Source organism: Eschrichtius robustus, chromosome 9, assembly GCF_028021215.1.
Source record: "Eschrichtius robustus isolate mEscRob2 chromosome 9, mEscRob2.pri, whole genome shotgun sequence".
Classification (NCBI taxonomy): Eukaryota; Metazoa; Chordata; class Mammalia; order Artiodactyla; family Eschrichtiidae; genus Eschrichtius; species Eschrichtius robustus.
In genome coordinates, this window is record NC_090832.1 from 115,632,743 (window position 1) to 115,645,579 (window position 12,837).

Genomic DNA, 12,837 nt, shown 5'->3' on the forward strand with positions numbered 1-12,837 from the left:
GCTCTGAAGTTCTCACCACAGTGTTTGATTGTTTTCGAATGTGTAATAATTAGTAATAATAGTATAAGCAAGAAAGTTATTTGCTCTTACCCAATATTAACACACTCAGTGCTTACTAAAACTGAATATATGGGATGTCCAGTCTGTTCTCAATTTCGAGCTTTGACAACTTAGAGATGCAGCAGATTGTAGTTTTTCTAAAGATATACTGTGGACTAAGCCATATTAATGTCATAGTCTGCATAACACTGAGATATTCATGGTTTTAGGGACCACTGCCTTGTTGCCAGTGCCAGATGCATGCCTTTTGAAAACGAATAATTTCTTTTCTTATTTTTTAATTCTTTAGTCATTTGCATTCAGAAACAAGCACCAAATTTGTACAGAACAGCCATAGAAGGCAAAATTCTCTTCTTGGACTTTTGCATCAGAATTTGTTTTTAAGCACTTAACACAGAAAACCATTTTTATTATTTTAAACAACGCAAATTCTTGAAATAATACAGCCGACAGTCCCCTCTATGCCACATAAATGTCACTGTAGTAGATCATCCGAATGTGCACTAGAAATGCACGTGCCAGCCGACACAGGTGGCCAGTGAGGGAGAGAATGGAGAGCGGAAAAGGAAAAACAGCAGGACCGACAAACGGGGAGGGGCCAGTATATCTCCCCAAGAACATCCATCCCACTTACCAGAAACTAAAAATAAGCATGCTGAGGTGCTGTAATGAAAAAACTCCCAATTTCTTCTGAATACGTCTGAGAAGACCAAATTCTTTCTCAGAGCTTAAAAAAAAAAGGAATCCATAAATCGGGCAAAGGGGTGGCAACCTAACGAAACTATCCTCTTTATTTTCTTCATGTAGAGTGGAGTCTCTCCAAAGAATTTATTTGCTATATCGAAGACTACATGATTGTTTCCAGATACATTGAAAATAATTTAAAAGTAATTGTCGTGTACAGGGTTCGAAAACTCACATCCCCAAAGTGTCACAGAATACATTCATTAATTGGGTCCTGTCTTCAGACTTCTGGTTAAATATTAAATTCATTGTCATCCAAAATCAAACCCAAGTGACAACTAACTGCTTACAACAGAGATCGCCAACAGCCGGCTACCCTCCGAAACGTGGCCTCACGGGTTTGTGGGCTTCCTGATAATTCACTGTAATAGTGCGTCATCGTGGGAACCTGTCTCTCCAGGACTTTCACAGTCTCTGTTATGGTTTTCCCCCTCTTCATCTTTTTCAGAGGGAGACGCACCCTCTTTTTTCTCCAGGGCATGAGCAATTGTCTCTTCTGGTTGAGGACTGGAATTTTCGGCATCACCCTCTCTCTCTGGGTCTCCTGGCCTGGCAGCCTCACTGCCGGCCTCTGAGATGGGCCAGTCTGTCTCTTCCCCCGGCTCCCTAGGTGCCACTTTTTTGTCTTCGGCAGCTTTGCTATTTACACACACAGCTGCAGAGGGATTTTTGGAGTCCTTGGGTTTTTTGTGCATAGACATCTGGCTGGGATGCCCCGAGGTGGGCGGGGCGGGGGTCTTTGGGGCTTTGCTGCCCTCAGGCTGTTCCCTCCTGGGTGGTCCCCAGATAAAATTCTCCGAGGGCGTGTAATGTTTCTGGGCGAACCGCAGGAGTCTTCTCCTTTCCCTTCTGTCTCTAATTGTGTACACGAAATACTCCAGTGCGCTCTGTTTAATATTGGGGATGGTATTTTCCACAAGAGCCTCATGAAGAATAAATTTTACAAGAGGAGATTTAAAACTTTCATATCCAAGCTCGCCGAGGCTTTTCAGAATACGAGTGATCCTTAAATAGTTGTGCTGAGACCTGGAAGACAATTGAATACAACGAAGGAGGAAAATTAGGTGGCGGAAAACGGGGGAATAAAAGCCACTGGGAAACTACTTTTGATGGAAGCGTAAGCTGTGAAAACATGCCTTGTAATGACTTTGCTAAAAGTCGTAGTAGACACCGCTAAGAAGAATAAAACAGAAGATGTGAAACCCCTGTACCTCAGTGTAATGCCAATCTATGTAAAACTCCAACGCATAAAATAAATTCTCCTTTTTCCTTTAGCTCTTCGTACTTGAAAAACATTTAGATTTTAAATGCATTCCCACGTATGTCGAATTGCTGTTTGTTTGTTAAATACACTGAGGATGACTATCTACTACACAAATGTATCGTACCTGTCACAGGTAAACAGCGCTGAGCATTGGTTAGCAGCCGAATGTACGACTTACAGGGTCAGAGGGCCAGCAGAACCCGCCATATCAACCAACTCAGAAGGAAAGCAGCAGAAACCATTCTACCTTGCTAGAACAATTCTGACAAAGGAGGCAAAACTAACTTATTTAGCAGAGCAAAGAGTGTAGGCTTTGGAGTCAGAACTGAATTCACACCCTAGCTGTGCCATCAACAGCTATGTGAAATCATGGCACCTCTAAGGCTCAAGTACCCTCATCTGTAACGTGGGGGAAAGGGCCCACACCTCACTGCACTTGTAAGCATTGAATTAGCTGACATATATGCAGAGCATGTGGAACTCAATAAATATCAGATACTATTTAACATCAATATAATTATCGGTATTGGTATTATTCAGATTTGGCACTAAGGACTACCATATGTGTACTTATCCCAACTTAATCACCTCATTCTCTTCCATCTGTGGCCTCTCTCTCGCCTCCTCTTTCCCTATCACAGAATTTAAAATTTTGCTTCTAATGGCATTGACTGCAAAGACTCCTCTTTCCCCAGATTGCACTAACATCTTTCTTTTTTTGTCCCAAAACTAAAGCCATTAGCAGATGAAAGCTTTCCAAACCTATTTTGTCACAATTCATAATCTTGTCCCCCCCACCTCACTTAGCCCAAGAGTTGCTTTATTACAAATACCTGGCTGCATCCTAAGGGAACCTTCAGGTCCATGTATTAATCACGTGTGTCATCAACAGCCCAGGTTAGTTACTCACCCAATATTGCACCACTTATTCCTCACTTCCCCAAACCTGTCTATACCTCAGACACTGAACTTTAGACAAGCATCGCATACCCCTGCCTTGGTTTCCACAAGTGCTTGGTATTCACTTAGGAATAACTAGCAACTTATTTGGGAAGCATGGAGAAGGATACTGAATTATTTGAGGGATGGAAGGGTGCCGTTCCATAACCTTATATTTTAAAAGGAGAGTTAGTTTGGACAAAACTAAACCCTTAATGATGTGGGCTCACCAGACACTGGAAATGACAAGTCCAGCAGTTTTCATTATCTCCAACCTTCTGGATGTTTACCAAAATAGTGTTCTCTTACTATTCAACTCTTTGAAGGCCAAAGGGTACAACATAGCACAGATACATTTCAGTTTTATGAATCTGCATTTGTTAATAGTTAGGAAGTACCAGTCTTTTGAGACAATACAAATTTGAGTGAAGTTAAGACAATGTCTTTATCAGCAAGACTGATCCAATGTAGAGTTTGCATACTCTAAAAACTTGGTGGTAAAATCCCAACATCTGCTTCATAGGTCTATGAGAAAGAGAGATATGGAAAAGCGGAAGAATGTTTTCCTTTAAAAATCCCAAAGAAGAGTTATATGACACAACAAAATTTACTATATTTGCAAGCAGCCCAATTTCACATATCCAGTCCAGGATGAATGAGCAAGATAAAATTTCTGTGCACACTTATCTGTATCAACACGTTCTCCAATTAAAAAGTTTACATAACAGTAGAAAAGGACAAACACTTGGGTTAAAGAGAATGAAGATCAGGATTATAGAACAAAATCATACAAGAAAGAAATCGGGTGTTTCAGTATGATTTGAAATAAATGTCACAAAGAAATACAAAAAAACCCCCCACTCTCCTAGAGTTGTGAGTAGACTTTGGGGTCGCGTAGCAGATAAAAGAGAGAAGCTGGGCTTCCAGACAGCAGTAAGGGCAGTAAGAAGGGCTGAAGCTGTCAGGAAGAGTAGGTTAGCGAGGAAAGGACACACAAAAGCCAAGAACCAGGAGACGGAAAGTAAAAGTGAGAGGGGATTCCAGGGCCTAAAATACAGCTCCGTAATCCAAGGTGATTACAAATAAAATTGGAAATCCATCTTAGTGGTTGGTCTATATATCTGCACTCTCATGTTTGAAAATGTTTTACCTCTTTTAGTCATGGTCACTTGTTCACTAAACTTTATTTCACTTGATTTTCATTCAATATTTTTTATCTGCTGGGCTACTATAAATGTATTGAGTTCCCTGCTTACTGTGAAAAACTCAAGATGTCATACAGATTAAAACACAAATAAAAGCTGTAAGCAATACCCACGGAAAGGAAAAATGATGGTGGAAAGAAAGGGAGCAGGATGGGGCGGTAAGGGTCAGGTTCCCCTCCCCATCCCAAGCTAGGAGATCATTCAACGAAAGCCTTCAGAAGGGCGGTTTCCAGCTACTAATTTGAGGATCTGACAATAAAACCCCAAGGAGGATTTAGGCAGACAAACCTGTTTTGTTCATCATTATTCATTCAACAGACAGTTACTAAGTATGATTGCTATTCCAACCAAAACAAAACCAGGTGGAGATTCTCTAAAACAATAGTCGTGGGTACACGGAAGATGAGATGCTACCAGATCCTCTTCAAAGGCTGCCTTCTGCCGTCCTTCATGTCAACAGGCTACTTGCACACAGCTTTCTGTGACAGTCTCACATAAGTGCTTAGAAACTCTGTCCAGAGATAGCTACCTGCATTGCTTAGGCAGAGGCGTATATACTTCTGCTATAAGTGCTCTACAGAAATCAAAGTGAACTTGAGTTATGAGTTAATGGGTCTTCGAGTCAAGATCATAAAGCTTTATGCCCATATCCTGCGTGTTTTAGTGCAAGATACCATTTTAACAGCGTTGATTATAACTAATAAAGTAAATGGAAGGCTTAAACATTAATATTGTACTCATACTCATTTTACCCAAGCAAGATAAAAGTTCTAGGAAAACACAAAAAATTTAGTTAATCAATGCAAAAAATTCTGTTTGGGGCAAAGAAAAATTTCTTCGGTTAGTTTTAATTTTGTTTTTCTCTTAGTACTTGCCCAGTTCAGTGAATTACAATGTGCTAAAAATGTTTAAAGTTGGTTTTATAGTCCAGTGCTCATAAGTCACCCTATAATTAAAAAGAAAAAGGGCTTCCTTGGTGGCGCAGTGGTTAAGAATCCGCCTGCCAATGCAGGAGACACAGGTTCGAGCCCTGGTCCAGGAAGATCCCACATGACGCGGAGCAACTAACACCGTGTGCCACAGCTCCTGAGCCTGCGCTCTAGAGCCCGTGAGCCACAACTACTGAGCCCGCTCCGCAACAAGAGAAGCCACCGCAATGAGAAGCCCGCACACCGCAACGAAGAGTAGCCCCTGCTCGCCGCAACTAGAGAAAGCCCGCGTGCAGCAACGAATACCCAACTCAGCCAAAATAAATAAAAAAAGAAAAAAAGAAGAAAAAGCCAGTTTGCACGCAAAGAAAATAATAAAAAAAGAAACTTTGGGCATAAGTGTTAATGAAAGTTATAAATATCCAAGCAAAAGAATATAGCAAATCAATTCCAAATAAACTGGTAAAACTTTCTTCCAGGTGTTTGGCTTTATTAACCAAAAATGGGCTTCTGCGATTTTTTTTTTTTTTTTTTGGATATTTATTTATTTATTTGGCTGCACCGGGTCTTAGTTGCGGCACGTGGGATCTTTAGTTGCGGCATGCGAACTCTTAGTTGCGGCATGTGGGATCTAGTTCCCTGACCAGGGATCGAACCCAGTCCCCCGGAATTGGGAGTGCAGAGTCTTAGCCACTGGACCACCAGGGAAGTCCCTGGGCTTCTGGTTTTGACCTACATGGCAAAGATTCTAATTTTCCCTCTTTCTTAGTAAAATGTACGAGTACCTGTCAGTCTTATGAAATGATTTTTATATGTCATAGGCTTAATTCATGGATTTAATCTAAGCAGGCACTGTGCCTGAGATGCATGCTGAGCTACCAGAATCTCACAGCCTCGGGGAGGGGTCTGGAAAAGTGTCACAAACAACAACCATAAAGGCCAAGAAACGTGGTGTAAAGAGGGAGCGAGGCCACACTTGGCTGGGGGCAGCGCAGATGCTGCAGGAAGAAACAGCTCTGAAACCGAGCAGCCGCGTTTCTACCTGGAATGTCATTCCTTTTTGGCTGCTGCTTTGTTTTGCTTTCGAATATAGACCAGGAATAAAATGCATTTCAGACGAGCTTTTGAATTCAAATTCCCGAGTCCATCTGTTGCTCAGTTCTATGAGCCACAGAGAGAATTCCAACCTGGGGAAAACACCACGCCAGCCCGGGTCGCTCTGCGGGGCTTTACTTACTCGTTCAGGTGCTGAAACCTTTCCTGCCAGTTAACAGCCCGAGCAACATTTCCAGTTTTATCTATCAGTTTTATTCCAAAAAATTCCAACATCATTTTATAAGCCAAGAGGAATCTTCTAATTGCTTCTTTTGTTTTCTTGAATTCCTAATGAAAAAAGAAAAGTCAGCTGGGTGACTCGGACTTACCAGGGCCATCAAATGGCAATATTATTTGGCTAATTCACACCAAATGAAATGAGCTTGCCTTACCTCAATTTCATACGTAGTTAGTTCTTTAGCATAAAAGTTCAAGCCTTGTTCTCTCAGGGGGAAAAGCCTACGTTTTAGAAAAATAATATTTTTATATTAATGTTGCCTGGGAGACACACATGATGAAACAGGTGCGAGAGAGAGCACACGACTGACCATTGGATGTAGGTGTGGCTGTATTCCAGCTTCTCGTAATCTCCTTTCCACTTACTGAGGACTTCTTCAATGTAAACACCTAAAGAGTAAAGATTTAGAACACGAACCAGACGTGTAAAACATTGTTGGAGGCATTTTAAGACTGAATCGCTTAAGCCTTATGTTAAAACTTAACAACAGCACACGACAACAATGCTTTTGTAAGATGAGTACCCTATGCCATATACTCTGTTACGTAATAAGCCTAATTCTAAAAAAAATTTATGGCACCTCAGATCGGAGAAAGCGCTATCGGACAGTTACTCTAAAGCAGAGGCTGGCAACCTATGGCCTGCCATCTGTTTTATAAATAAAGCTTTATTGGAACACAGCCAGGCACATCCATTCACGTATTTTCTATCATAACAGGGGAGTTGAGTAGTTGCAACAGAGATTGCGTGGCCCACAAAGCTGAGGATATTTACTCTCTGGCTCTGTACAGAGAAAGTTGGCCAACCCCTGCCCTGGAGGGCCCTAGAGTTCTCGAAATACTAGATCAAATAAAAATGAAATGTATGCCAGGCAAAAAGAAAGGAAGGAGACAAAGATGGGAAGAAGAGAAAGAAGAGAAGCAGGGAAAAGAAGGAAAGGGAGGAGAGAAAAGGGAAAGGAAATGGTGGTGAGCGCCTCCTAGTGGCGGGGGCCGGGATTACACAGGGTATAGCCAGCCCGCTGAATGCCCCCAGCACTGTCTCAAACCAGCCTCAATAGCCCCGCTTTACTCCTGAGGACGTGGTGTGATTTGCTCAGTCACACACTAACAAAACCAGGAGTAGAACACAGGTCTTTCTGGATCTGAAACGTAAGCCCTCTTCTTCACCACATCCAGTTCTTCTCCTATAAGAACTTATCACGGCAAAATCCTCTGCTTCCCAAATCTGCCTAGTCACAACTGACTGTGCGGCCATTTAGTCAATTTTATAGGAAAAGACACAACAACCTAATATCTTTCTAAACATAACTCATCTCGTTCTCGTTTCCTCCAGAGATCACCAGTTTGTACTAGAGGTCCACACTCAGGGTTTTTGGTAAAAGCCTGTTATTTTTTTTGTTGTTGTTTTTTAATTTTTTTTGGGGGGGGGCTTTTTATTTATTTATTTATTTATTTATTTATTTATTTATTTATTTATTTATTTATTTATTTTTGCTGTGTTGGATCTTCGTTTCTGTGCCAGGGCTAAAAGCCTGTTTTTTAATCATCAGCATGTTGAAGCCATTTACCTCCATAATTTCCCATTTGTTTCCCCTTCTATCTACCCCTCCTCCTACTTAATAAGTAACATACATCGTTGCAGGCTTGTGCTTACTGGCAAGCGTGGGGTGTGTGTGTGTGTGTGTGTGTGTGTTCACACATACTGGGAAGGAAAGTGAGAGTTGATGTAATTTATATAATAAACTAGAATAACATTTTATGTGACCTTAGCTAAAACTTCTGACCTCCACCAGTCTTATAAGATTTCCAAATAACTCTGGTGATAAAGATTACAAAAAATTAATGCATTGCTTTAAGTTATTGCTCTAAATTACCACCTCAAAAATAAATTCACTGTTAGAAACATAAAAATAAGTGAGTTAAATACTGTCATTATCTCTACGTTCAATGTTTTTAATACTTTGAAAGCATTCCTTTGGGAAAATTTTTTTAAATTCACATCAGAGTCAAATTAGCTATCTATCATTGCATTTCTTCAAAAGGTTTTCTTACTCCAGGTCCTAAAAAGCTAACTAATTTAATTAATACTATTTCAGTTAGTAAATAAAGCAGTACCTTTCTACCGTTAGTCAATACAACAGGGCATTTTTTTTTTTTTTTTTCAACAGGGCATTTTTATCTAGAGGGCTCCTTCCAAAACAGGGCAGACTTCTGGGACACCAGACATCAACTAAAGATAAGGGGATCTGGCCATTGCAGCAATGTTCTTACATCCTAATTTCCAACTGGCGCGTCTGCCACTGCACAAATATAGGGAATTCCTTAGATATTCTTCAGCCAGTCAGTCCATCAAAGAATGCAAGGTCCTGCCACTCGGAGAGCTTTGCAATCCATGACCCTCGTTCCCTGACTCACACTGCTGTGGATTTGGCTGGGTTTCCACTGAGAGTAAAGGGCAGCAGCCAGGGCCATCTGGTCACCTCACAGAGATAAGGGCTCTACGGTTGGGGAGCAGCCAGCTTTCTGGTTTGACCTGGATAAAATGAGGACGCCCACCACGAACCACGGCCTGGTGCCTGGGTGAATCGTGCATATCACCACGGAGACTGCACCCTCTCACTAAAGGTTTAGGAAAGACCCTGGGAGGGCAACTGTAGTGTGTGGAGGAGGGCCAGTATATCTGACAGAGTTGCGTGGAGATCTACCGTGTCTACAGTTCCCTCCCTGGGATGTTGGAGTGCTGAACTGGGGCTGCCCTAGTTCCCTGACCTTGAATCTGAAAATCGACAGGAAAGATTATTCTAATAGAAAAACCACCTTTCAATTATGTTCCAAAGATTTTCCAGGTTTGGCACAGTGAAAAGGACACCGAACTCTGGAGCCCAGATCCAAGTCTATGATCAAGTCTATGATCAAGTCGGTCATCAAGACCCAGCAACTTCATCTTTAAAATGAGGAAACTGAATTTGATCTCCCCTATGGTTCCTTAATAAACTAATATTCTATGGTTCTCAAAATCTCCTCTTTTCCTCTCACAAAAATGGCCCCCACTACCTTTCAGATAGTAGTTGCCACTGTAAACAGGTGGTGGGAAGGATTGCTAATCCTCAAGTTACTCCCCCAGAATCTGCTGAGCAGATGCTTACAGCTCAAGGGTCTAGGACTCTGGGGACACAGTGGACGGCAGGGCAGAGTCAAGCCAGTCAATGAACAATGAATGCACTGACCATGGAATGAACAAAGAATGACAAGCGGTACTACTATTTAAAGTTTGCTTTTTACCAAGGTAGCGGATTACTCACCATCAGGCTTAAATGGAATTTTATTCTTATAAAAACGAAGATTGCTCAAGTCATTTTGATATCGGATATCTTTGAAGTTCTGCTAAAGGAAAAAATAAATCAATCTCCAGCATATGGACATATAAAAAAAGGCACAAGGACCTTCCTTGCACATTTGCTCACTGGCACCAAAACGTAACAAAAACAGAAGGGAAATATTTTACATTTTAGAAAAAAAAAATTCTATAGTCTTACTGGGTACTGGTGTCGGTATTTGTACAAATCCCTCGCAGCATAAAAACTTCTCTTTGGTTTGGCAGATACTTCAGTGGAATCAGCCCCCTAAAATAAAAAATGAAATTCCATTTACATGTTGAAGCAAGATAATTTCACCAAGAAGTTTCCAGAACAAACTTAAAATAATGACCATCCATAACGAAAGCCTGAGAAGCGTCAAGATGTCCAGATAAATGAAGATATTATAAATGTCCTATTAATAATGCTTACTAGCAACACTTGTTGGCATTCTCGTTTCCTGAGTTGAAAAGGCGTTTCCGAAGGTGTTTCACTAAATAAAAAACTTTATTCTTCACCAAAAGCCTATAGAGGCCAAATGTTATGGATCAGTATCCATTAGCAATCTTAAAACCTCAGAATTCTTAAAATGAATTCAAGACCTATATTTTACCAGAGGTTACACAAGTGATTCTTTGACCAAACTTATTTTAGAATACTTTACATAACACTAAAAAAAGTGTTAAGATAATAAATCAATTCCTCAAAGAAAATTGTCACTAGTTTTGCAATGTTTAGCTGTACTTGGAAGTCAAGTAATATTAATGCAAGGAAAGGGGGCTTTTAACACAAACTAAATAGCTTTCTAAATTCCACCCTTTACAGCACCATAACAAGTACACAAAGGTATGACTAACCTTCCATTAATTCAGTGATAATACAATGTGATAAAAGCTAGCAAATTTCAAATATATACACACAAAGCAATAAAAGCTCTCAATTGGAATGAACTTCACATTACATTGTAGTAACTTACATGTGGTAGTTTACTCACACTATATAAATTCTAAACAAAACTCCCAGCCCCATGACATAATTTTGAAAATATAAGATACAGGTCAATATAATCAGTTCGCCTTCCCTAACTCCATGTATCAATACTATTATAATGTACAGGAACGTGCTTTGGGTCCAGTGTCACGCAGAAGGGCAACAAGACTGGTGACAATGATGAAACAGATGACAAAATTTAGGTCTGAATATTCATTAAGAGCTCTGCCCCTACCCTTTTCTCCTCAGCCCCCGCCCCCATCTGTGCTGACAGACTGGCATCCTCTAAGCAGTACTCACACGTTTCTGAAGTGGCGTGATTCTCACTATTGCTACAAGTACAGAGATACTTACCAGACTCGCTGGTGTTTTAACACGGGCTACTCTGTCACTTTACGTAAGCAAGGCAAAGCTTACGTTCTGGTCCTTACCACACGTGTCAAAATAGCTCTGCCTAGCAGGTTTCTGAATCTATTTAGCCTAAGCTACAACCCCATGACTCATCATCCTACATGTGTGTATAGAAAGCACTTTTCCATGTACAAAGCACATATATTATTTCCTTTGATTCTTATAACACACCTGGCAGGCAGTTAGGAGTGCTTCCATCTTAGAAACAAGGTAACCCTGGCTCGGAGAATTTCACCGACACCCAGAGCCCAGCGACAGCGGGAGAATGAGAACCGCAGGCTCTGGGCTCCAAGTCTAACTAATTAGGTCTGAATCAGTTTCAGCTCCACCAAGTGCGATGGGTCATTATAGAGACCGTGGTGTAATGTCAACGGCCCAAAACTGGGAGTCAGGATACTTGGGCTGAGTCTTCCCTCTGCTGCTGCTTTGTGAGGCTTTTAACTGAATCCTAGTTGGATCCTCTTTGAAATGAGAATGACTCACACCCTACCTATTTCCCAGGATTATCACGGGAACGCCCACTTCCTCCATCCTCTAAATGTGCCAGCCTGCCGGCAGTGTCCCTGCTCCCCCCCACTTCCCGCTCCTCTGGTCTCTCTATCCCACCCACTTTCACCTGCTCAGTCACTGATTTTGTTCCTTAACATATTATTCCTAGTTCCTGTGTCACCAAAATGTCCCTGTCTTCTGGGTCATTTCCTTCAGCAAACATGCTGTGGTATCTCATCTTAAAACAAACATACGCAAATTGGAACTGACCCAAACCCCATCTCAATGACAGATCCACAGCTCTGCTCCCTTTTACAGTAAAGCCTCACCGGAGAGCTGCCCAGAGTCGCTGTCTGTCTCCTCTTCTCCCACTTACCACCCCAACCGGGCTTTCATCCTCCGCATTCCATCCAAACGACTCTTGTGAATGTCACCTAACAGACTTCCATCTTACTGAGCATCCCGCTTGGTGCTCAACTCAGGCAACCTCCCAGCAGCATGGGGTCAGCTGACCCCTCTCCTTCCTGAAAGACTGTCACATGCCACACCTGCCCTGGTTTCCTTCCCATCTCATCGATCGCCCCTGGTCAGCCTCATCTTTGGCTCCTCCTCCTCACGTGCTCTCAGTGGAGGAGTGCCCAGGGCTTGACCACATTTCTCACGCTCCTTGATGACCCCATTATCTTCCCAGGACTTTAAATACCTCCACTCTTACATGCTGATGACTCCAGTTCTGGACTGAGGCTCCACTCGTAATTAACTACTCACCAACTCCACTTGGATGTCTCATAAGATATTAAACCCAAGAGCATTCTTGACTTAACCTCGGATGCTGCTTTCTCCCTAGACTTCCCCATCTCAGTTAATGGCACTGTCGTTTGTCAACTATTCACTTGGACTAGGAATACAGCAATGGAGCTGGTAAGAAGTAGTCAGTCTGGGATAGACTTTAAAGGTAGCTCCAGTAGTTCTTGCAAATGACTGTGGGGAGTAGGGAACAGATGAGGTGGACAGTCAAAAGCAGCATTAAAAAGTAGAAGTGGGCTTCCCTGGTGGCGCAGTGGTTGGGAATCTGCCTGCCAATGCAGGGGACACGGGTTCGAGCCCTGGTCTGG

General features: G+C 41.9%; 1 protein-coding gene across 1 annotated transcript in view; it reads right to left on the reverse strand.

Moving 5' to 3' along the window:
* Positions 1-794: 794 nt before the first annotated feature.
* LOC137769165 (opioid growth factor receptor-like protein 1) overlaps positions 795-12,837 on the reverse strand; it is a 49,562-nt gene continuing 37,519 nt past the window's right edge. The window contains exons 4-9 of the mRNA XM_068550859.1: positions 10,013-10,099; positions 9,779-9,860; positions 6,785-6,863; positions 6,629-6,695; positions 6,379-6,524; positions 795-1,830 (exon numbers count right to left, since the gene is read on the reverse strand). Coding sequence (XP_068406960.1) covers positions 1,164-1,830; positions 6,379-6,524; positions 6,629-6,695; positions 6,785-6,863; positions 9,779-9,860; positions 10,013-10,099 — 1,128 coding nt within the window. The 3' untranslated portion in view covers positions 795-1,163. The remainder of the gene's footprint in view (positions 1,831-6,378; positions 6,525-6,628; positions 6,696-6,784; positions 6,864-9,778; positions 9,861-10,012; positions 10,100-12,837) is intronic.